Source organism: Lepisma saccharinum, chromosome 5 (genome assembly GCF_977018435.1).
Source record: "Lepisma saccharinum chromosome 5, izLepSacc3.1, whole genome shotgun sequence".
Taxonomy (NCBI): domain Eukaryota; kingdom Metazoa; phylum Arthropoda; class Insecta; order Zygentoma; family Lepismatidae; genus Lepisma; species Lepisma saccharinum.
Window position 1 is genome coordinate 7566563 of NC_139233.1, and position 25850 is coordinate 7592412.

Genomic DNA, 25850 nt, shown 5'->3' on the forward strand with positions numbered 1-25850 from the left:
ACTGCTGTTTACGTTCCGGCTCATATGCATATATCCATGATTCGTCACCTGTTACAATCTTATATACGTCTTTTGAAGCACCACGATTGTATTTATTGAGCATTTGTTTGCACCAATTGACGTGAGCGTCTTTTTGAGTTTTTGTCAAATTGTGTGGGATCCAACGAGAACATACCTTTCTCACAGCTAAATGATCATGTAATATTTTATATATGCTGGTGGAACTAATGCCTATGGTTGCCTCAATCTCACAGTATGTCACATGACGATCTTGCAGTATTAGGTTTTGCACAGCATCAATGTTTTCTTGAACAACAACTGATTTTGGACGACCTTCGCGAATCTCGTCAGTGAGCGAATGGCGGCCACGATTAAATTCGTTATTCCAGTGTTTCACAGTGGCAAAGGATGGGGCTTCATCGCCAAATGTGGAAGTAAGTTGATCGATGCACTCTTGTCTTGATAATCCACGTCGAAAATCTTAAAAAATCATCGCACGAAAATGTTCACGAGTTAATTCCATTTTATTGTTGTCGCGCAATCTCCAAGGCAACATAAACAACACAAATCAAGCTATTGACAAAACATTTGAAGTACGTTATGGTCAATAATGCCAGACGATTCCGTGCAAACGTCAAATCGCGCCTAACTACAATCAGTGTTGCCAAGGCTCAAAATATAAATATTGACCCTCGTATGTTTATGTAAGGCATAGATATTATATGTAACATGTTGACATGATGGTGTGAACAACTAGTCTCTCACCTATGTGCTAGTGATAATGGTGGATAATGTGGATTGTAGATATTTTTATTTCATAGGGAACCCCATTTATTTCCCTAACCAAAGAGTAATATAGTGCGATGCAAGTATATACCCAGATAGCACATTAGCTTGTGGCAAGCTTATGATAGCTTCCTTATAGCTTGTCAAAGCAAGTTTGATATGGCAAGCTGGAAGCAAGCTTGATGCATGTGGTACTTAGATTGGATAAATGTATTTTTTAAAAATATAACAATAGACACACACATTTAATATTAAACACAAACAACAGTGACAAAATTAAATAAAACAAGATACAGTGGAATGAAGTGAAATAATGGTGCAACATCATGATCCTATGTTTCCTACAATGGCCGCTAGATGGTTCTGCCAAAAATGTGAAGAACAAACATAACTTAAGATAACATATGAAGAAAAATAATGATATATTTGATTGTAATCAGTGAAAAATTGGGTTTTAAAACCCTTCCGAAGATGTGTGTGTGTATATAAAGCTACAAGGAAGAGAAGAAAATATAGGGCAGTGAATAAAAGTAAATCTCCCATGAGCAACCTTTTTGATTCCAAACTATATAATTAAGGGCTAGATGTTGCAATGAAAAACTATTACAAGATCGGTTAGTTCATGTGAACATTCCAGCCTGATCATTACCAATGTGTAGAAAGAGATTGATTAGTTCATTGAACTATCCAGCCTACTGCACCTAGCTATTCCCTATTTTTGGGTGAGCAGGAAAATGTGCTTATAAAAAAAGAACTGACAATAAATATTGGTGGTTGACTATTGTATGTATGACCCCCAATTGCTTTTTGCTTTGTTGTTATGCATATGTACGATGTTCATTATAGCCATATTTGTGCTATCAATAAAGAGAAAAATCAAGCTCGATGTGTGCTTGCCTTAGCAAGCTTGCTGCAACTTCCAATTCTGGTAACTAGACTGCTTAATGCAAGCTTGCATCCAGCTAATAGCTTGCCTTGACAAGCTTGCTACAAGCTACTTTGCTTGGCATGGGAAGCTTGCTTCATGCTTGCAGCAAGCTGTTTGTGCTATCTGGGTAGTCAGAGTTTCATTTTGTTTTGGTTGAGAAATAATTTATTCCATTGTATAGAGTTAAAACTGCTGTGTCTGTGGGAGGAGGGGGTCACTTAGGCCCCCACCTGATAAATATGTTTTCACAAACCAATTGCTTGTAACAGCATTGTAAATTAAATTTTAGTGCTGAAGACTTATAGAGCACAACACATAATTGATGACAGTTGTTACAAAATTGTAGCATTTTGGTCAAAGAAAAATATTGTATAAAATTCAATGAAACTTTTCTCAAGTAAATTTCACTCTCCGAATTCTATTTTCAAGCATTCATGTACTCAACATTGGTTTTAGAATATATTTTAGTAACTAATGATACTTGTTACAGACAAGTTGGACAAACACTCTCAGGGGGAAATGAGTCATTACTTTCAAGAAATATGTACACAATACTTACCACAATTCACTCCAATTATGAACCTCCCGAGGAACAACATTTCGTACGAATGGGAGATTTTTGTGAACCCCATGAGACAGGCTCCACCTATTCCTAGGACATTATTCAGCAACAAACCACCTTTCCTGTAAGAAAAACACAAAAGTGTTACTTGAATTCTATTTGATTTAAGACTAAATTAGTCAATAATGAATAGATCTTACGAAAAGTGTACATTGACATTTTCTAGAGGTTTATAAGAATTATTATAATTATATGAGGGTTATTTCATAAGTCCTGGCAACAATTTTTCCTCTTGAAAAGGCATCAACTCTGGAAGGGTGCATACATTTGAAACTTCTTCATGCTGTCAACGAATGTGTTATTGGTACAGGAGCTACTAGCAGGGGAAAGCACAAAACATGTATACTAATATCAACGTTTAATTATGATATACAAAGTACAAAGTGTATCCACTTGGCAGCAATCAAATTCGTTGATATTTGACTTTTTATGTGACTAGAAATGCTGGAATAAAATATGTAATTACATAAGAATTAAGACTCTACACACAAATGAATCCTCTAATATTTTAAAGCAAAACTGGTAAAATATGACTTAGTTGCAATATATAAACCTTATATTTAAACATTTATGATTTTCGAATAATTTTAAGATGATTAAATGTTTAAATACATGTAGGAATTGGTAACACTGCTAGTATGAGAACTGTTATCAGCTCCAGTTGGTATTAACTTAGCAGTAGGTAAAAATGATTAAAATAAAAACTACAAACAGGATGACCCCTATGAACTCTTAGTATTTTAGAACTCAGATTGGGAGTCAAACATCAAATGCACACATGAGCATTTTGTACCCTTCAATGTATATGGGGAAATAACCCTTTATCTAAAATCCTTACCTCAGGGTTAAAAAAGTGGTACAAAAAGTCCCTTGAGAAGGGTTAAAAGTGCACAGGACACACACAACACATAAAAAAAGCATAGTCTAAAAACTTCCTGAGAAACAGTGTAAAAGGCCAGCTCTTCTCAAAAATCTAAAAATATATCAATAAGTACGAGGCGTATTTTTAAAGTAAGTACAGTTTTGAAATTCCGCTGCTGCGGTTGGTGTCCCGTGCATGCGCACTGTGTACCTACATCTGTTGGCAAGCCACAGACACCATTGCGGTAACAATCGATCATGTATACATTTGCTTTTGCGTATTTAAAATGCCTCCGCCAATTGAGAATCCCGCCGACTGTGAAATACACGCTGTTATTCGTTTTCTTAGTGCTAAAGGCATGAAAGCAGTTGAAATTCACCGTCAGATTTGTGAAGTGTACGAACAAAACATTATGAGTGATGGAATGGTATGTAAATGGGTAAGAGCTTTCAAAGATGGCCAAAAGAATGATCATGACGAGGAACGGAGTGGGCGTCCCTCAGTGATCGCTGTCGATTTGATGCAGAAAGTCGACGAAAAAGTGAAAGAGAACAGACGCTTCACGATTTCTTCATTATCAGAAGAGTTCCCTGAAGTTTAAAAAAGTGTTATCTACAAAATTGTTACCGAACGCTTAAACTATCGAAAATTGTGCTCACGATGGGTACCAAAAATGTTAACTGAGGCACACAAAAGCAAACGTTTAGGTAGCACCTTGACTTTTCTTGTCAAGATCTCATCGCATCATTTGGCTGGGAACAATTTGATCATCCTCCATACAGTCCCGATCCAGCACCCAGGGACTACCACATGTTTCTGCAACTGAAGAAGCATATCTGAAGTCAGCGCCACGATGATGACGATAGCCTCAAAACGGCCGTGTTGCAGTGGCTGTCAACTCAGGTGGCAAACTTCTATGACGATGGAATACAAAAGCTTGTTCTTCGATATGATAAGTGCCTTAATATTTTTGGCAATTATGTGGAAAAGTAGATAAAAGTGTGGTCTTTCATGTAACAATGAAATTGTTATAAAAAGTTTACTTGTTTTTTGTACATATCAAAATGGTACTTACTTAAAAAATACGCCTCGTATTTAATAAAATACCAAATGCAGTTTACTTACGTTATGAGAGTATGTTCAGTTTACAAAATGACGTTTTGGGAGTCGACTGCTCCCGTCTTCAGGTTACTTCCTTGGCTCACGTTATTGCTTCTTGCTGCGTCAAATTAGTGTAGAACAAGGAATAAGGTCATAGGTTTCTTTGGTAAAAAAGGGTTGCTAAAAACTTGCCCATGTCTTGATAAAACTTCCCTGCACCTTTCATTCTTCGTAAAAACCACCGAAAGTACTTAAAAGTCAAAACATAAAAATTTTAAAACTTAAAACGGTAAAAACACACTCCTCGTTCAAACATGTAGTATCCGGTTTTCTTTCTTGCAGAATGCAGGAAGTTCCTCGATTCTATTTCCCTCCTGCGCGACTCCCCTCCCCTCCACCGAAATCCTATGTCATTTGCAACTCGAAATCACCTGTCTCCTGAGCAGCGCAGATTATGCCAAGCATGACATGGAATCCTATTTTGTTTTTCTTGCTTACCTCCCACCTTTTAAACATCTTTGTCCACATTTCATCTAGGTTCCCATCATCTCCATTTAGTTTATTATTCCTATCTTTGCATATATTAGCGGCCTCATATACGTTTCTGTTTATTTGTTTGTTTTCATTTCTAATTACCTCCCTTTTCTTAATTTTATGTTGTTCTTCAATAATGTGTTCGGAAAAACCCATTCTTGGTACTTCTTCCCTAATATTTTTATTGTGTTCTCTCCACCTTATCTCCATGCTTCTTCCAGTTTGCCCAATATATTCCTTATTACATTCACACCAAATCCTATAAACACCTTTTTCTTCCTCTTCATTTTCCTTTGTCATTCCTTCTTTCTTGTTATCTGTAAAATGTTTTTCAATATTGAGAGGAGCCCTCATCCCACATTTAATACCTTGTTCTACACTAATTTGACACGGCAATATGTGATAACGTGAGCCAAGGAAGTAACCTGAAGAAGGGAGCAGTAGACTCCCAAAACGTCGTTTTGTAAATGGAACATACTCACATAACGTAAGTAAACTGCATTTGGTATTTTATTCAATACTTATTGTTTTACATAGTGAGTAATTTGCACATGCACAAAACATGAACTAAAAATATATGTTAAAACAACTGTCATTGTCTTCCAACATGTATTATAAATTGAAGAAGATCAAGAGTGTGTCCGAGGAAATTAAAATCGTATATTCAACAAGGATGTGCTGAACACTTAAAACAATGATACAGGAACATAACAGCGGAGGGTCCAGCCCTTGCAGCAAATGACAAGGTGCGAGATGAAGTCTAGTTAAAATAACGCCCTTCTCGACAGGAAGGATGGTATGTTGGTGGGTTGGATATCATGAAGCTGGTTACCCGTTAACTTACCCCACTCTTCCTGCTACACGTCAAGAAAGGAGCACTGAAGCTAGTTAAAAGTCTAGTTCTTCAACCTCTCCTCTTTACGTTCGTGTACTTTCTGCATTTATACCATGTACCCAGAGTACCTAAAACCTTACACACTCATGCTGTTTTCCAGATATTTGCACTAACACAAGGAGGAGCAGCAGGAAGTTCAAAATTCAGCACAATTTCAATTTTAAAAATTATATCTTGGAAACTTTGAATGATAGTGTTACAAATAGTAACTAGTTTTGTTCAGTACAGAAACCTATTTTGCTCTATCAAGTAGAAGACAACGAAAGCTAGAAGAGTAATTTTTTAAACAAAATTTTGAATTCTGTCATCCCCACAGAGGCAGCTCTACAATGTTGGGGTTGTAAACAGTACCAACATATTGTTTTGCGTGTCCCACTCTGATTGCAAAAATTACGAATTTGTGTTGATACTTTTGAAAGAAAATGGTACTATCCACTAATTACTAATGACACACTTCATGTCATGTACAATAATACTAATAATAATAATCATGCATCTCTGAACATTATCAGAGTCAAAATATTTCCAGAAGTCACTTACTACATGAAAAAGATCCTTAGTCCTAAAATGTCCCATCATTTGAGCACTTTTCTCTTGGGACAGAAATGGACCTCTTGGGCATTTAAGGTTAAAAAGTAATTCAGTGAAACCTCAATTTTAAATTCAGACATTTTACATTTTCCTGCATTCTACAGTGTCCAAGAAATCCCATACTCCTACATTATATTACACAGTACATATTACCTCAAGATATATTTATTATAACTTATGAATTTATCTATTTACAGTATAACATATTTGCAAGAGAACAAAATCGGCAACAAGTTATCATAAAAAGTAGATATTTAAATTATGGTGATTCAGCCCATATCAGCATACATGACCTAAAGTCATGATCGTACTAGAGCTTGTAATCAATAGGCAGTTCACTACCAATTGTCCTGTGGGCCTAAAGTGAATGTAAAGTTTAATATCAAAGAATGCCGGCCAGTTTTCAACACAGCCGCAACATGATCCATACAAATAAGGGTATGGGGACTTCTCTGATATTATTTACCAGGTGGTTACAATTAAAGTTACCCAACTCAGAGCCCTCTGTAGCCTGTTTGAGGCATCGTAGAACTCTGAAATTAGGTGAATTAACTATGCATACCATGGGGAAGAGGACGGCGATGAAAAAAAATAGTTCCATTTTTCGCCACCAGGTGGTGTTGGGCAGAAAAAACCTGAAGGAAAGGAGACAGCAGCTTGTTGCTGTGTCAAATGCCAGCAGTGAGTGTTGAACAGGAGGTCGGAAGTGATCACCATGCCATTACAGAAGAAAGAACATGCATTGGTGGTGAAGTTATTTTATCAGAACGGTAGCAATAGTGCAGCTGCAGTGCGTGCTTATCGTCATGTGAAAGGACACCGAAAAGGACCCACGTCGACGAATGGGTTAAGAAAAATGATGGTCTGCCAATTGTGGAAGAGGTTGTCACCGAAGTAGCTGTTGCAGTGGCGGACAGAGCTTCTTGTTCCTGATTTTCTGCGACTAGTGCGCGAGCTGTGTCACGTGAATTGTCCCTGCCATGTCAACAGTTCGAAAGGTACTATGGTCCATTTTACAGTGGTACCCCTATAAGATCCATGTGGTGTAACAGTTGTGTTACACTTCCAACACGTCATTCATGCTGGTGGCACACATATTGAACACTGCTGTACGGACAGAAACCAACAATAAAGATTTGTACGCTTGACATCTGTTTTTCATTATGTGGCACTGTAATAGCACCACATTTTCACCTGGTGGCAACAAATGGAACTATTTTTTTAATTGTCATTCTCTTCCCCATGGTCTGCATAGTCCATTCACCAAATTTCACAGTTCTACATGCCTCAAATAGGCTCAAGAGGGCTCCGAGTAGGGGAACTTTAATTGTAATCACCCAGTATATTCAATTCATATGGTTCAAAAAGAACATAATACTATAATATTTTCCACGATTTTGCATTTTATGGCATTTAAAGTTTTTTTTTCATCTTTGATCCCTGAAAAACATAAAATACAGGTTCCACAGTACTTCCATAAGTGCATTCGTAAAATTCTAGCTTTAATTCAACACCAAGTAAATCTTCTTCCTGTTTGTTTCTCTGTAAAATAAACTTTACACCATTAACAACACTGTTCATTTCTTCTAAGATGCACTCCTCAAAAACATAATTTTTCTAGCCTAGAAAATTCCACAAAATATCACAGTAGCTTTACTTCAATACAGTTATCATGCAGTAACTATCTACCAATCAAGACTGCAAAAGTTTAAAACTCAACGTACCTGCCAAATCTGTTTGCGATGATCCCCCCACTGAAGCCCCCCAGCATTCCGCCTATTGCAAATATTGAAACAGCAACAGAGTACAACAGCTTCACTGAATCTTCCTGAATGTCTTCCCCGTAACGGTCCTTGTACACATCTTTCATAAAGTTCTCGATGTTCTGTAACGAACAAAAGAAATTAAATTATTACTTCTTACATTATATTAGTTACACATAATACTGGGTTGATCGCAAATAAGTAGCCCAGCTCCATAGTAATCCCATGCCAGCATTTATTGTTTATTTAAACAGGAGCCATTTCCAGCACCTCCTATAACAAGTTACCAAACCTTCAGAGAAAAACAATTATCGTAATAATGGTAATAATAAAGTAGTAGTTACAAATAATCCACTTCCTCGTTGTTTCAGTCTGGGTTACTTTTTCGTGGCTCATTCTGTAGAATAACATGTATGTTGTGAAATTCATGCTCAACACAAAGTGCATTACTTATATCTTGAAAAACAAGAGTTTCAGAAAGTAAGTTTGTTTAATTTACTTTAAAGTTGGATCCGAAGTACTGTGCAATGTGCCTCCACCAAAGATCAAACCCAGGATCCTTTGCTTACAATGTGACAATGTTAGTAGTATCATGGAGGAAAAATGATTATAGAGTAGCATTAAGAATGACCATACAGTGTCCCTTTGGGGCTCTCACCAAGCCAAATGGATAGTGCTCTCGCCACTGGTGCAAGTGGTCCCAGGTTTGATTCCTGGTGGGAGCTCCCAAGATTTCTGCTCTGACTCAGTTGAAAAGAAGAAATAATAGTGACTCCAGTCTTGAAAGCCAGAAAATAGCGGCAGTGGGACTATGTACTGAACATGTGTCACTCATTGGAAAAAGCCACTCTGGCAGCCCTTGGCCCTTAGAGGGCTGTTGAGCATGGAGAGGTTTCTTCTCATTATACAATTTAGATTTGTAAGTCTCCTAATACCTGGGATAATAAAATATATCCTGAACTACGAGTAATAACACTGGTAAACACACTTTTTATTGCCAACAAAATTACAGTCATTTTAGGGTATCTTTGCCATTGTGATTTCAAATATGACATCAGTTTTCTACATTGGCTCTAGTTTTTGAGCAATGGCTGTCCCATTCAAAAACATAAAAATCTCATTGTTAATCACACTTAATGATGAGAAAAACATAGTTTCTGAGATTTTCTTGCATGTATGGTATCTGAACAATCACGTAGAAGATCGCAACAATAATCTGTCACACTAGCAGCAATTGAGGGGGGGGGGGCAGGTGCAAGGATAGCATAGTTTCCCTTAGTAGATAAGCCTTAGCATTAAGAGGCCATAGTGCGGAGACAGAAAGTGGGTGGGGAAATGTCTTCCCCACCCCTCCTAATTGCCACTACTAATCTGCCATGGCTAGTATCTGTCCCATCTGATTTGAAATATTTCCTCCATCTCCTTTAGATCTTGGTGGGACCTCTCCCTTGTTTTTAATTAAAATCATCAAGATTATCTGGAAATCTGTCAAAGTGGATTTGTGCTCATATTGATTCCAACATTTTTGAAGGTTTGTGAGCACATTTTGCACCAGTTCTTCATAGTTTTCGGCTTTGTAGTTGCCCAAGAAGTTCTTGACAACTGAGACACAACTGAGCCATGTAGAAGCTTCAATATCATTCTTAAAATTTGAGAGATTTGAATCATTTATAAGTTTACCAATTTAAGGCCCATCAAAGATCCCAGATTTTAGTTTCTCAATACTCAATCTAGGAAAGGATGTACAGATGTAATGAAACACTCGCCACCTATATGTTCACTATCTTTTTTAATCCTACACAGATAGTTTCATTCTACACTTGGGCTCATGACAGCACAGCTTTTGTAAGACCATTTTGATATTTACATATTCTTCTTCCAGTTTTGTTGAGTGAAGAATTGGAATAAATGTGTAGACAGTGACGGCAATTGGATTCTAAACCGGGGGGGAGGGGGGGGGGCAAAATATTTCCCTTTGTAGATATGGTTTAGCATAGTGTGGGGGCAAAAATAGTGAAAACTGTGGGGGCAAGTGCCCACCTCACCCCCCTAATTGCCGCAACTGTGTATTCACATTGTGCAATGGAAGGTCAGGCAATATAGTAAATAACGCTGGTAAAGGAATGCCTTCCCAATGAGGCACAGGTCATCATGGTAATTCCAAATCAGAATACTCCATTAACGATTGAAGCCCTTCATATTCACAACACAAAAATAAGTCATTATGGTGGTTTATCGGCTCCCTGCACGCCATAGGCACCTAAGTTCAGGCTTTTCTCCATTTTTTTCTGTTGTAAACATTCAACACAAGTTTTGAAAACTTTATGGGAAGCCCAGACTTATCTTGGTCTCCAAGCTGCATTCCAAAATATGCAAGATATGCTTCCGTTACAAAGTCACTGATGTTTATCTTTGTTTCTACAGAGAATATTCACCACAAATGCAGCGGAATCCATCAGGATCATTTACGTGGCCTGTTCGTGAAGAAATCATGTTTCATTCCCCTCCACGTTAGAAATAAAACTTAAAAATAAAACAAAGAAAAGCTAACTTTTAATAAATATATTCTTTGCAATGGATGAACTAGAGATATATTTTTATATACTAAAATGAAAGGCATGTCATATTGCATGTCGACACCTACAGCTCTTATTGTTAAAAACTTAAAATTGAAGGATATTAATTATCTCAAGAACTATAGCCAAATTATCAAAACTGTTGTTCATTTTAGATTCAGCACAACCAAAATACCCTAAATTCGTTCAAAAATCTTTGGTAACTAAAAAAAAATATTTTTTTTAGACCTGCGTAATAATTGTAATAAACAATATATAAGCAAACACAGTGAGTATTTTGGGGCAGCTCTGTGGCAGAGTGTGTTAAGTTGTTGACTTTTAATCTCCCACTGAGTTCCCAATTTCGATTGATTGATTGATTTAGTGTATTTTACTTCGCATTTTGTGCCTCTTGGCTAATTTGCGAAGATGGGGATGAGTAATGAAATGATGAAATTGGACATTCACAAACAACCAAGCCCAAGCGGGATTTGAACCCGGGACCCTTGGCATCGCAGCACGATGTGCTAACCACTCGGCCACAGGGTCCGGCCCCAAGGTTCGGATCCTAGCATGGGTATTGGTGTTGTTTTTAGTGCTTCTTCATCAATTTCATCTAGACTGAGTTCATACCACTTTGAACTGATAACCATACTGATGCCAATACCTCACCGATTCGCACCAATACTGATGCTTGCAAATTGTAATAATGTTAACAATATTTTGAACAACTGTTAATTAACACATATTTGTTCCACTCCAATTATATCAATTTAACAAGAGCTATGTTGTAAAATATTTAAGAATTTAAAATAATATTAAAATACATGTTATCTAATTACTAACAGCATTTTTTTTCTTTTACATAGAATTTTACATAATGTTCAGGTTAATTAGGCCCCGTGAAAGTATGGCATGGCATTTTTGTGGGTGTCGCAAAAAACCAAAATGCCAGAAAAGTATCAAATAAATTGTCAAATAAATTTCAACTGATACTTTCCGATACCAATATCACTAGTATCAGCTGATATCAATACATCAACATCAGCTCAGCCCTAATTTTAATCTGATCATCACTCATCAACACGATTAACCAAAAGTGCTAGAAAAGCAACATCAAATAACAAAAACACAAATCCAAATTAACAGTTTGGTTACTTTATTTTATGAAAAAAAAAAGTAATCACTTCTTTCATGAAATGCATATCTCCCCATTGTATATATAACAGTTAGTGTGGCCGGGGTTTCATGGTGGAGTGGTTAGCACATCCTGCTATGATGCCAGGGACCCCAGATTCGAATCCCGACCTGAGCATGGATGTTTGTGAGTGTCCATTCATCAATTTCATCCTATCATCATCACTCATGCCCATCTTCGCTAATTAGCCAAAAGTAAAATAAAATAAAATAAAGCAAATCAATCAATCGTTCAAAAACAGTTAGTGTATTGCAAATGAGGAAATTGCAAATAATCTAGAAGGACAGGGTGAGTCATGTGCGAATGTCAGTACTAGATAAGTAATAAATAAGCGAATAAAATCCACAAATTAATAACTCATGATGCAACAGCCTCTGGGGGCCAGGGCCTAACTACTTGCCTCATTCCCACCTGACGAGGTAAGAGATCATCCTACCAGTTACAGGGTGACGTGTGGTCAGCACGATGAACCCCAAGTCGATGTCGTAGATTTCAGTTAGCAAGTTACGATACTCATTCGTAGCTCCCCAATATCCTCACGATGGTGGGTGGCCATCGGTCCAATACACAGGCAGAAATCTCAGGAGAAAAGTTGTTACACTTTCCCCAGGAGGCTTGAACCTGTGCGCATTGCGTAGGTGTAGCCCAAAGCATGATACCTTAAACTGCACAGCCACGATGCAGGACAAAATCAACAAATTGTGCATTCAATTTGATGCTATATGGTTAAGACTAGGACTGGTTGATACCAATTACAATTTATCAATATCAGAAAGTATGAGGCCTCCCCGATGGCACAGTGGTAGCGTCGTTGCCTTGTAATCAAGTGGTCCCAGGATCGATACCCAGTGGAGGCACATAGTGGTTCGGATCCCACTTTAAACCTTAGCTCCAGTCCCGATTAGCATTACGTGCATAAAGTGGACTTAAAACACCAACTCAATCAATCAATCAGAAAGTATGATTTGGAATTCAATAACCGATTATGCCCAATACTTTTCAGGTGTCTGAGTGTCTTCCGAAGTCTGCAAAAATTTTCATGTGATACTTTCAAGAGCCTAAATATCCTGGAAATTATGGAGAAAGCATAATTTTCATTACTTTTGCAAGAACATTCTGAGGAGAAATGGATTCTCTGATTCCCTGATTGTCTCATGTGAACTTAAGAATATTTTAAATTAAAACTCTGGGAGTATGATATAGATCCAATGGAAAATTTATATATTTAAACATATTCTGAACTACTCTGATTTATTTTCCTGTAGTTTACAGTTATTACAAGCATAAGAAAAAGTTTTTCGTTGTGACGTTTCAGGAGAACACACGCTCCCTTCATCAGATATTTATTTTCATTTTGACTAAAGATACAGTTATAACAATTATCTGATGTCTGATGAAGGCAGCGTGTGTTCTCCTGTAATGTCACAACGAAAAACTGTTTTCTTATGCTTGTAATAACCATAAACTATAGGAAAATAATTCTAAAATGCAAGCAATGAGTACATACAAGAAAAACTATTACTTAGATTTATTACAATTTTCAAGTATCGGTATCAATACTCACAGTGGTATAAGTATCAATTACAAATTGGCATCAGCTCAACACTACTTAAGACCCATATCACAAACTTTAAAATGCAAATTTGGTGTTACATTACATCTTGAAACAATTCAAATCCCTACACTTTTGTTACAAGTTCATTCAATAATGAACCAGTGTGCACATAAATGGCACACAAGAAAAGATCCTAGCAATGGTTTCAATTTTTGAGATACTTTGAGAATGGTATCAAAGAGAAAGTATACAAAGTACTCACCACCTCAGGCGCATTGATGACTCCTGTATTGTAACCAAACTGCAACATCCCTAGCACCGCCGCAAAGATAGCATAGGAAAGGAAAAACGTAAGCCCCTGCAAGCAAGAAGATGAAATTAGAAATTCTATTAAACAATGAAATTTTACACGTAATATGAGTTTGGCAGGTTCATAATACATAAATCTGGAGACGAAGCCATACTCCTTGAATCACTTTTTTAAAAATTAGCATAAAGAACGCACAGTCTACACATTTCATATTGGACAAAATATAGTTGAATTTGTTATTTTAACAAATATATTTCTACATAAACTAAAATATACAGTAAAATCTCGTTAATCCAGACTAATGGGGGGGATAAGTTGACCGGTTTAACGAAAGCCCGGATTAACTGAAATAACCTAAAATAACAGTAGAAAGTGCATTAAAACTCCGTTTATAGCAACAAAATACAGTTATTATGGTGTATTTAAAGGGCATAGGCCTAAGTACAGTATACAGTACAGTAAAATGTAAAGCAATACAACAATGCAGTACAGAATTTCACCAGTGGTTGACTGCCTTTTCTTTGGGAAGTTCTCCCATGGACGTTGGATTACGTATTCTTAGCAGTTACAGCAATATGACGAATGCAATTGCTGACTTCAAGCCACATTTAAAACCTTGCATTCTGAAGTCCGGCTTATCAGGGTCCAGATTAACGAGGCTTTACTGTATTTTAAAAATTATGAAAATCACAAATGTTTTAAATGAAGTTCAAACTGTTCAACATATTGTGAAATTCTTTGTAGTTGTATACATTACTACACTAAACTTGCACTGTGTTTTTTTAATACTTGCTTGGGAAGTTTTTTTAAAATTGAATTTGAAATGTCAGTTCTTTACCTTAATAGATGACTCGACTTTTAACCTTTGCTATGCAAATTTTACTTTAACTAAACTGCTGGATATAAAAATGTATACAGGATAGAAACTGATACATGTATGAGAATCCTTTTCATTATTTAAATATATAAATTCTCACTGCAGTAGCATATTTAAGGGATATCTCTAAATAAACTAAAATGCTCTATGTGGGTAATGAAATCATAAGCAAAGGTCAAACATTATGAAAGCTTACATCACTTGCTACTACCAGGGATTTGGAATGGCCTTCTTGTAATTTGAGACAGCTTACATTCTCTCAGACTCTTCCACAGAAAACTGAAGCATACATCTGATTACAGATGATCAGAGGCAACCACATATTTAAAAGTGGGGCCATTGGGCTCAAACTTCCCCCTGAATTTCCTTTACTCAAAAAATATTGTACTTATCATCTAACAGTGACAAATATGCACTTAAATATGACAACAGTTCAAACATTTTCTGAAATTCTTTTCTTCAAGAATATTTTCAATATGCCACAAAGGTAAAAGGAAAACAGGAAAAATTATAAAGAAACTTGTAAAATACTACAGCCAGCCAAGCTGAATTTAAATGTATATATGTATAATTTTGTTCTGATATGTACAAATATATGCATAAAAAGCTAAAATATGAGCATAAAAACTTTAATAAAGAGATACAGACTCATAATGTATTATATGAATTTACATGAAGATAACAATTTTAACTTTTGCAAAAATCCTAGTTACCACATCTTGACCCAAAGATTTTTTTTGATACCCTTAGACATTTTTACACAGTAATGTACTGCACATATATTTTTGATAACTATAATGAACTTGAAAACATATACATACAAAAATAATCCCCCTCAAAATAAAATTGTAAATGCCCCCATTGATCAGCGCAATTTTTATGAACATTATTTTTCCATTCTATGCACTATGTTCTCTTCTTTTGGTAGAAAAGCAAGATTAAATAAAATCCAGTAATTTATATTGTTAAGAAATGTTGACTGTAACAAACAAAAAAAAATCCAGGATATTTGAAGAACCAAATCATATTTCTACATACTTTCATCGGCAAAATAATTCCCTCCTAGAGTGAAGCATTTTGCTTGGAAGAAACTTTGAAGATTATAAAATAAAATTTAGTACATTATTAAAACGTGTCTTCAAATCGTGCTCCCCCCTCTTTATCTCCCCACCCCTCACTCAGAATTTATGTAAGTATTACTTCATATCAGATCATAATCATTTAAAGTTCAGTAATCGAGGATCATTGTGTAACAAACTCAATCTATCTAATAAATTACAAGGACCAATAATAAGCAGGGTGGCATTTGTAGGGGGGATTTCCCCCTTCTGGGTACTTGTCCCCCCCCTCTGCTTGATAAATGTTATCCATGGGGGGAAATGTTATATGGCATAAAGTCATTATCTCATGTTGTCCCTAGACAGTCAGTAGAATTTTCTCCCCAGCGGCCCCGGCGCCTACCCAGCGTCGAATAACATGGGTACCTGGGGGAAACCCTGGGGGGTAAAGGCGGTCAGGGGCGTGATGCTGATCACATCACCCCCACTCACGACCGGATCAAGAAAGTGTGGGGCGTTACCCCCACACCCCCTATACGCCTTCATGGCGTGGTGCTATGCACAGGGGAACACTTTACCTTTATCTTTTACCTGGAAATTTCTTAAATACCACACTGATAATAAGGTATTTTTGTTACAACTGTATTGTAAAATAATATATTATTATTTGTGCAACTAATATATGGATCAGTGTTTTTAAGCACTAGTCTTCTCTTATTTTAAATTCCTGAAAAGAATATTTCAGTTAATTAGACTTTTTTTTAGCTCTGTGCAATGTATTGTTATTACTATGGATAAATGTAAGCCCACGCGCAATTCCACAATCACATTAAAGTTATGTTTAACGATATGTGAAGGCATGTAGGGGTGTGCGAGTAGAGGCCCCACACATTCTCAATCGTGGCCATACTAAGTGATGCAATCCCCACCGATTTCCAGCCATCATTTACCAGTTTGCCATGTTCTTATGATTCAAAAGGAAAATGCATGTACAAATCTGACAAAAACCTTGCATAAACTTAGCATATTTAAGTGAAATTGTGTATAAGGCTAAACAACTAATACATTTAATTTGGGGAACTTAAAATCAGGATTGTACCAGGACTAAGTTAACTAGTATTCTCCATATTTATGATTTGTTGTTTTTTGGCAGTGATTGGGTGGCTTGGGCTATCAGTACAATTGTTTATGGATGCATTTATTTTCCATCTTCGAGGAATGTGGTATTGAAGAACGTGTCTCAACCTGTCTTTTCTATGCTACATTTAGGGCAGAGCTGATCATGCTGAACAAATCAAAACACTAAACAATTACTGTTATTATCAACCCATACAATGCTGTGGACATAAATAACGGGAAGGGGGTTCACCCATAATTTGCCCCATACTTAACAGTATTATATACAGTCACTATGCACTATACAAGCATGTATTTTCTGGGACCAAGTATAAGTTATATCCAGTGGTGTATTCTGAAAATTTTGACCTGGTTTATCACAACAATTCTTATTTATTTTATATATTTACTATATATTAATTAGATTAATAGAAAAAAAACACCAATGCAGGCATGCAAGTAAAACAATAACTACAACTTTAAATTTCTGGCAATTTTTACACATATGAAAATTTGGTACCTGCAGCATTTGAGAATACATCACTGGTTAAATGTGTACATACTACACTGACCACTGGGGAGGGCAAAGGGTTGATTGTAACTTGCTATGAAGTCAAGGGTTTCAGGTTGGAACTCTTGCCAATGGGTATTAAAACCTTATCCAACAACACAGGAAATTTATAGAACAAGATGAGAATTTTAGGGGAATGAAAGGAATTTTCAGTGTGAATTTTCAGCCAATATTGATATTTCAGGTCTGGTATCTAATCATCTCTACTTTTTAATCGAACATCAGATTTTGATTGATTGATTGATTTGATATTTTAAGTCCACTTTATGCACAGTAAGGCTAATCGGGACTGGACCTACAGTTTAAAGTGGAATCCAAACCACTATGTGCCTCCACCGGGTATTTAACCCGCGACCCCTTGATTACAAGGCAACGACGGTACCACTGCACCATCCGGTAGGCCCGAACATCAGATTTTACCAGTATATGGTGGTATCATTATCTTCATCATGGTACTTTTGTATTATTGCCTAATGGACTGAAATAAATAAATAAATTTTGATAAACCGAGTTTCCTGACTTTCTCAGGTATTTTAAAAATGTATTTAGAGATTTTACAAAGTACATGAATTCATAGATAACAAAATAAATTAAAATTATAACAACTATTGACTGAGTATTTATCTGCCATTTCTGTTTTTACCAGAATTTGCTATGTTTTGATTGTGCATTGTATTATATAAATTATTCTACATTTTTATGTGTTAACACTTTTATTTCCCTAATTAGCATTCTTTGTACATCATAAAAATGCAGAGACAATATATCTTTCATAAGATAATATCCCTTAATGTATGTATGAAAATGGGTAATTCAATGAAATGTACCCATTCTAAAGGCAAATAAATCTACCTATCTACCATATTTATGCAATTTGATCATACTAAACAGTGCTGAAACATAAATGAACCAAACTTGAAAGCATACATTATCATTCTTTAAAACTGACAACCAGATTATTGTATGCCACTTTCCTACAACTCTAGGGTAATTACAATGACAAGAATGAATGGTGATTTGATTAGATAGGTGAAGAAACAAGAACAAGGATTCGAAATGTTGTAACTTTGCCATCCCTGTCCAAAGTTTTTTTGTTTTTTTTAAGAGAGATTAAGCAAGACTGGACTTAGGGGTTAAAGTGGGTTTGGTTGATTGTTGGTTTATTTTCCTTCACTTTTCTGAGAATGAATGATGATGATATGAGATGAAATTGATGAAGGGCACTCGCAAAAGACACCCATGCCCAGGCTGGGATTCGAACCTGGGATCCCTGGCATCAGAGTGTGCTGTGATAACCACTCTGCAAAGTGGAACTGAAACCAGTACTTTCCCCCACTGGGCTGTAGTGTATTGTTCTATTTTACCTGGTGTATATAGAAATTGCTAGAAAATTTGGAGTTGTCAGACTTCTATTTTTGTTTTACTTGCAAGCATGCATCAGCATTTTGTTTCTATTACATCTAATTAATATAAATAAATATATACAATAGGTAAGAATTGTTGCAGTAAACCACGTCAGATTTTCAGAATACGTCACTGTTAATGATCTATTCTCAATATTATGGTAGGGGAGAGGAAATTATGTATTCTCAGGAATATGTCTAACTCATGACAAGAGTAAATGAATTTGAGATATGCGACTCCACCTTACTTCTAAGGATCAGCAGGAGATATGTCCATCCAACTCCAAGTTTTTGAAAACAAAACAGAAAACTGCAGTTTTGGAGTTACCTTCCTCTGGTTCTCATGCGACAATATACGCATTACTAACTACAAGTTAAATGGGCCAACTTTAATGTATATGACCAGTTTGAGAAAGTTAGCCAATATGGAATTGACAGGACTTTGGCTAACAGCAATTAAACATATAACATATTGATACGTATAACTGATATTGTACTGACTTGATATAGAATTGCAAATGTTCCTTGAAAAACATTAACCCCCCCTTAATTAATGTTTGTAACCAGGAGACTGCAATGGGTTTTACTTTTGAACGTGAAACTTCCATGTTCAGACTTCTCTAGTGGAACCACACGCAAGAGAACCTGCACAGAACCGCAACTCCTGTGCACCCTACTCCCATGTGGAGGGGAGGGGTAGAGTGGAGCTGGCGTCTTTATGGACTGAGTTGAACTGATGAAGGGGGAGGTGTGGAAAGACCTATGACCAAAGGTTCTGTTGTTTGTGGTTGGTCTATACTGGACAACATTTTTCACTAAATAAAAAGCTATTTATAGATATTTGTCAGCATAATTATTGGTAATTTTACTGACACACTGAGATCCCTATGTTTGTCAATACGGAAAAACTACCAATTAATCTATCTCTAGCTAACAGCTGTGATTCTCTGTTCTTTCATATCTATCTTTTCTTTACTCTCCCACTCTCCCTATTCCCATAACTGCTGACTTCCTATTTTGCAATTCCTGTATATTAAAACTAAACCCCATGGTGCAATGGCCCTCTAAGGGCCAGGGCCTGCAAGAGCAGCTTTTTTCATTGGGTGGCACGTGGTCAGTGTGTCAAGTCCCATTGCCGCTGCTTTCTGGCTCTTGAGACTGGAGCCCGCTACTGCTTCTTTTCAAGTAGCTTCCCATTTGTCCTCACACTGCTCGGTCAACAATGATATTTTGTGGCTCCCAATGAGAATCAAACCCAGGACCATTTATGCTAAAGGCTATACCTCCTGTAAATTAAGTTGTGCCTAACCCAGAAGCCTGCTTGTGTTGTAGATATTAAAAGTTAAATTTCGTGATTGATTTCCGACAGAACTGCAAAAACAGATAATAATATTCCTATGCCATTCAAGTAATTTGTACTTTTCACATTCAATTAGTGTTGCTTTTCTGCAATTTTAAATCATAAGAATGAGAATGAATTGTGATTAGATGAAACTGGTGAGATCGCGTGTGAACTACTCAATGGATTCAGCCACTGAGGCAACACTTTCCAATAAAAAAGAAATGAGCATACAATGTAAATTGGACATTATGCATTGTCGAGTGTTCTAACACTGCAATGAGTCTCGGCCTTTAAGTGAACAGATTTCTTCTTGCCGGGGGTGGGGGTTGAACTTGCGACAGACCTGTTAATTACCACAAATCTGGTGCATTAACCAACTGCTCAATGGCTCCCCCAGGAATTCTGTACTAATTTTTGCTCCACTTATGCTACTATTTCTAATTTTGGAGAAGAGGGACCATATTTGTTTGAATTCTACACTGGAATGACTTCCTTCATTATCCTTAGTTTCCCATCAAGGACTAGCAAGACCTTTATCCTTGGTTGGAGACCCAAATATTCGGGACTGACCCTGCAATGTAAGGGCATTGGAAATACACTACTCAAGAAGCCCTAAACTATGATAATGACAGGAGTTTATCCATAATTTTCCATTGGGGTTTATATCTTCCTAAAAATGACCTTATGATAATTTTAGCTACAAATTACCACAAATTGATGTTTTGTGAAAAATTGAGTGTTAGGAGTAGTGTGTGGATAAATCAGTGGCAATGGGAACAAAAAAACAGTCTGGCAGACTCTGGTTTCCAAAAATCAGTTTCACCATAGAATTTAGTTTTCTCTCATTTTCTCACGAAGTTTAATTGAGTTAATCATGACATTGAGGATAAATGATGAAATAGTGATGGAACAAACACGATAATACAAAAACTCAATATGCTGACCAAGGCAGTAATTTATTTTATTACATAAACTAAACTTAAACTAAAATAAATGACTGCCTTGGTCAGCATATTGAGTTTTTCATATCATGGAAACAAGGCTTAATGGTGTTATAACGATAATACAGTCATGCCTGACCAGGATTTGAACCTGGTACTGAGTAGTGCCAACTTCAAATAAATTTAGAGAGGGGAAATATTGAAATAAACAATACCTTCTACATGTAAATACATATAATTTCTGCCATGTTTAGATTTTTTTGGCCCTGGCCCCCTTAAGTCAGCACCTATGCTGGTATTTCTGGTTTTGTACTAATGCTATGCTGAACACTACATCATAGAGGACCATGACATGTAAAACCAAGTGTTTTCCACATACTGTGGACATTGTTAAAGCTTAAAAACTAGAAAGGTAAGTTCTTTCCTTTGCACTGGATCTAGCAATAAAGCCACACAGGAGGTGTAGAAATAAGGTCGTGCATCTGTTTAATTTAGGTGGATGGGAGCAGCACCAAACTAAGTGCTTTACAAGTAGTGAAAAGCACAAGTACTTCCGTCAACTAAAGTAATGTCGCTGTACCACTGCAGAGAATGGTTATTTTGACAAAATCCTGTTTCCCCGCTGGCTGCATTGGGGAGAAGGGACTTTATTGTTGTCACTTCTTGCCCAAGCAGTAGACCTTATTGGTTCTTTGACTACAAGTTCCTTCATAGGTAATGGCAGCAACAGAGGGTCACCACCACAAAGGTGGTCTCTGTGCCAGATACTAGGCCATCATGGCTATAGATGTACAAGGAAGAGAGCTTTCGGACCGAAGTGACAAACTAGAAAGAACAAGTGACATACAACATGGCACCTTCCAGTCTGTAAGAAAGTATCCATTGTTCAGTCACGAACACTTCTGGGTTTAACTAACAATCCAATTAACTTTCTAATACAATTATGTATGTGGTAAATCTCTATTCATTTAATTATCACTATTCATACCAGTCTGAATTCCACTGTTTGATATTTTATGCACGTCACTTCCCTGACACTTATTGCTAATTGCGAATATGAGAATGGGTGATGATTAATTGCAATTGGTGCAGGGACACTCACAAGGAACACACATGACCTGGCTGGGATTCAAACCAGGAAACTTTGGTGATGAGATGGAAAGTGGACCACTCACTTAGGTCTTGCGTATTTTATGTGCAAGGGAGCAACACACAAACCCACACTACATCAATAATAACAATCAAAACAGATGAAAAGAAATCTCTTGTAACTTTCTCTTAGTAAAGGAAAGAACATTCATGCTACCTACAAAAAGTAACAGAAAACACAGCTGTACTTGTTTAATATAACATGATTGCACAGATTACTTACTTACACATGTACAAATAAAATTCTCATTGCTGTGCCAATACTTAGCACCTTTAAGTCAATATTTACAGGAAGAAAACAAGAAACATTAATATTGCGATTACAGAGTAACAAAAATGTACAGGGTTTACATGCATAAAACAAATTCATAACACAAAAACACAAGGAATATAAAGTCTACACATTACTCTCGTCAATCAGAGATTGACTTCCTTGCATTACTTATATCAAAACATAAATACAGTACAATAAAATACTTCTACATCTACAAACAGAAATTAGGAAATATACAATCCTACCCTTACAAAAATTATATAAATACAATGAGATAAAAATAAACATCTACAAAATAACCAATACAAATAATGAAAACACAGTAATTTAAATATAGAAATTACAAAAAACTTTTAGAAGTACGAAAATTGGAATTACAGAAATCAAGACTACTAAAGTACTGAGAGTCCACCATGACTTTTTTGATGGATAATCACAATTAACATGCACATTATAACACAAACATTACGACATCAACATAAATTCTGCCCTTTTAATCATGCTGCATGGAGAACTACTAGGGTGACCAACTCTCCCGTATTTCCCAAGTTCCCGTATTAGAGCAAAATTATTTTGATTCTCCCAGCTCCCGTATCGACATTCTATTTCTCCTGTATATTTATTTAACAATCAAGATCAAGAAATTTAAATTAATTCTGATATAATATTAATTGGCAAGCCATACAAAATATTTAACGCTCGGCAGGCAGAAGTTACATCATATCTTGCAGTAGTTGATTGATGATAAATGTTTACTTCTGCAACAGCAGTGCACAAATATATAGGTTAGAATTAACAGACATGCAAATTTTGTAAATTTTTATTCACTGTTGTGATCTGTATATGTAAATTAATGATTTTGTTTAATATTATCCATTCCACGAACATTGAACATTTGCTGCATCGCTAAAAATGCCCAAAACTTGTCGCAATTAAATCTCCCATAAATTCAATGCTGAAAGTTGGTCACCCCAAGGAGTACAGTAAATTATATAAAATAAAATATAACTATTTAGTAGGTAAAGGGCAACACTATATCACTAAAAGTAATTAGGAGAAGAAACTGCTTCTGAACTCAATTTACAACTATAATTCTTGTTATTAGCTTGCAATTAGGAGTGCAATAAATAATAATTTATTGTGAACACATTATTACTCCTATTTACAATAAAGTAATTTAAATCATAATTAGAATTTAAGCAACAATTTCATGCCCATTGAGGAAAAAACACACATGCAAAACAAAACAAATATTTTTATTTTAAATATAATAATAAATGCCTTGAACGTAAAAGAAATCAGAACATTTCTTTGAATATTTTTATGCTTCAAGGCACAGCAAATGTGATGGAAGTATTTTTAACATGTAACACTTATTTTTATACAGGAATCAGTTTTCAGAGTTTGTTCTACTTATTGAAGTTCAACAATGGAACAAAGTTCCCATGTGGATGATGACAGAGGCTACTGAAGTTAATTAGTACAGACTCCACAACTAGACATTCAAAAAAGTAAGTACAGAGTTTTATTGTTTCATGTAATTATCTCGATGTGGTATTTTTTTTGTTATGAAACAAATGTTAGAAAAATAAAGTTCAAGATCTGTCTTAATTTCATTTTCCTCCATGCTCCTTTATAAATAAAAGATTTATCAGCATTATCAATGCTAAGAAAATAAGTAGTACTATCTATATGAATGAATAACAATATGAAAGAAACAATGAAAAGTGAGTTTGTATGTGTATGTAATTAGTGCAAACAAAATATAGAGCACTGGCAAGGCATTACGATTTATAAACAGTCAGTTGTAGAATATATGCTGTAAGCTGCAGACATGTGAAAAGCAGATGCAAATTTGTGCATATCAAATCAAGCCAAGCCAGTTCACACTCATGCCAAAAACCATCTAAGCAAGCACGGTTTGTGTGTATGTAAAGCAAGGGTTTCTCTGCTCTCCACAAATGCAAGTCTCATCACCAAATTCTTTAATGTTTCCATACTTTCTATATCAAGATCAGTAGCAAAATTTCTCCCTTCACATTTTGATGTGATTGTATTTTAGTTTTCAAAGTCAAAAATTATCCACAAGTATTTGATAGGGCTAGGAAATAATGATGTATTAGGCTTTAAACCCATTATGACACAATTGGACTTTTGAAATATTGGTTTGTGTGCGGTTGACATAATTTATTACCAGTGTAAAGCTTTCATTTCCTTTAGGTATGATTTCTAACAATCTAAGTTTAATAATAAGCAATGCACTATCTAACTGTTTATTACTTGAAATTAACCTATAATTTCAATTTTTGAATTTCAAAAATTAAAAATATACAGAAATTATAATTTTTTGTTAAAGATCTGATTGTTTATATAGGTTTTTTTTTACAAGGAAAGATAGAAATCAAAAACAAAGTTTAATGAAAAATACAAGTTATTTCAACAACAGATTTTTTTTTTCCAGAAAAATAATACTTGCAATATAGTACCTCATACGACCCCACCATTAAAATTGCCATGTTAAAATTATGGGTGCTTTCTTGTTAGAATCACATACTGTTTAAAGTATATATGTATCAAACACTGGCTGCATATTAACAAATCTATATATAAGTCCATGGGAGAAATACAAGTGTGTGGAAATCATTAGAATCCATACTATTTGACATAATTGTTTTCACATTTTGCCTTTTGATCTTGCTTATGCAGTCACTTACAATGTTCAAACTGTCCTGGATTTAAGTCCCAGAATGTTTCTTTGTGAGTATCTGTTCATTATTGTCATCTATTCACCATTCATCTTCATTGTGATTGGCCAAAAGTGGCAGGAATGCAACAGCAAATAAAATAATACAAACATTACCGACTGTTGTCATTTGGAAGATACAAAGTTTATGAGAAATGATAATTTTACTAGTACACTGCACATTGGTATGCAGTCAATTTAGGTTTAACCATATTAAAAAAAGTTCTCATGAAACTTACATCTTACGACATTCTCAACATGATTCAAAGAGAAAACATTTACTGGAAATAGGAAGAGAAGAGGTTGCAATAATTTATGTCAACACAATTCCTCTCACTGGGAGTTCAAAACCATTACTTCCACATGCCATAAGAAGTTCTCACAAACTATATCAACTAATGAACACAAGTAGCCATTCTTTCTGTGCACACTGCTTGCATTATATCTATTTAAACTGTGTTTCTTGCAAGCATGTCAGGCACTGATTTAGTTACATTTGTGCAGTTCACACTCTCTCTCTCTCTCTCCCCCTTTGTCAAACTTAAGCAATTCAATGCTTAATTTTTCACTGATATTTAGATCTGTTTTAGCAATGGACTGTCTCAGTTTTTGAGTAATCATGCTGATGTATAAAATCTAAATTCTGAAATAATAATAATAATAAGGCAAATTAAGA

The 25850-nt window shown here is 35.7% G+C and overlaps 1 protein-coding gene across 21 annotated transcripts in view; it reads right to left on the reverse strand.

Annotated features, from left to right (window-relative positions):
* Glut1 (Glucose transporter 1) overlaps positions 1-25850 on the reverse strand; it is a 428124-nt gene that overhangs the window by 61989 nt on the left and 340285 nt on the right. For all 21 annotated transcript variants that reach the window (XR_014441680.1, XR_014441681.1, XR_014441679.1 and 18 more), the window contains 3 exons: positions 13653-13748; positions 8044-8204; positions 2274-2398 (listed from right to left, as the gene is read on the reverse strand). Coding sequence is in view for 9 of the 21 variants with exons in the window: in XM_083122100.1 (XP_082978226.1) it covers positions 2274-2398; positions 8044-8204; positions 13653-13748 (382 nt within the window). In the remaining 12 variants the exon portion in view is untranslated. The remainder of the gene's footprint in view (positions 1-2273; positions 2399-8043; positions 8205-13652; positions 13749-25850) is intronic.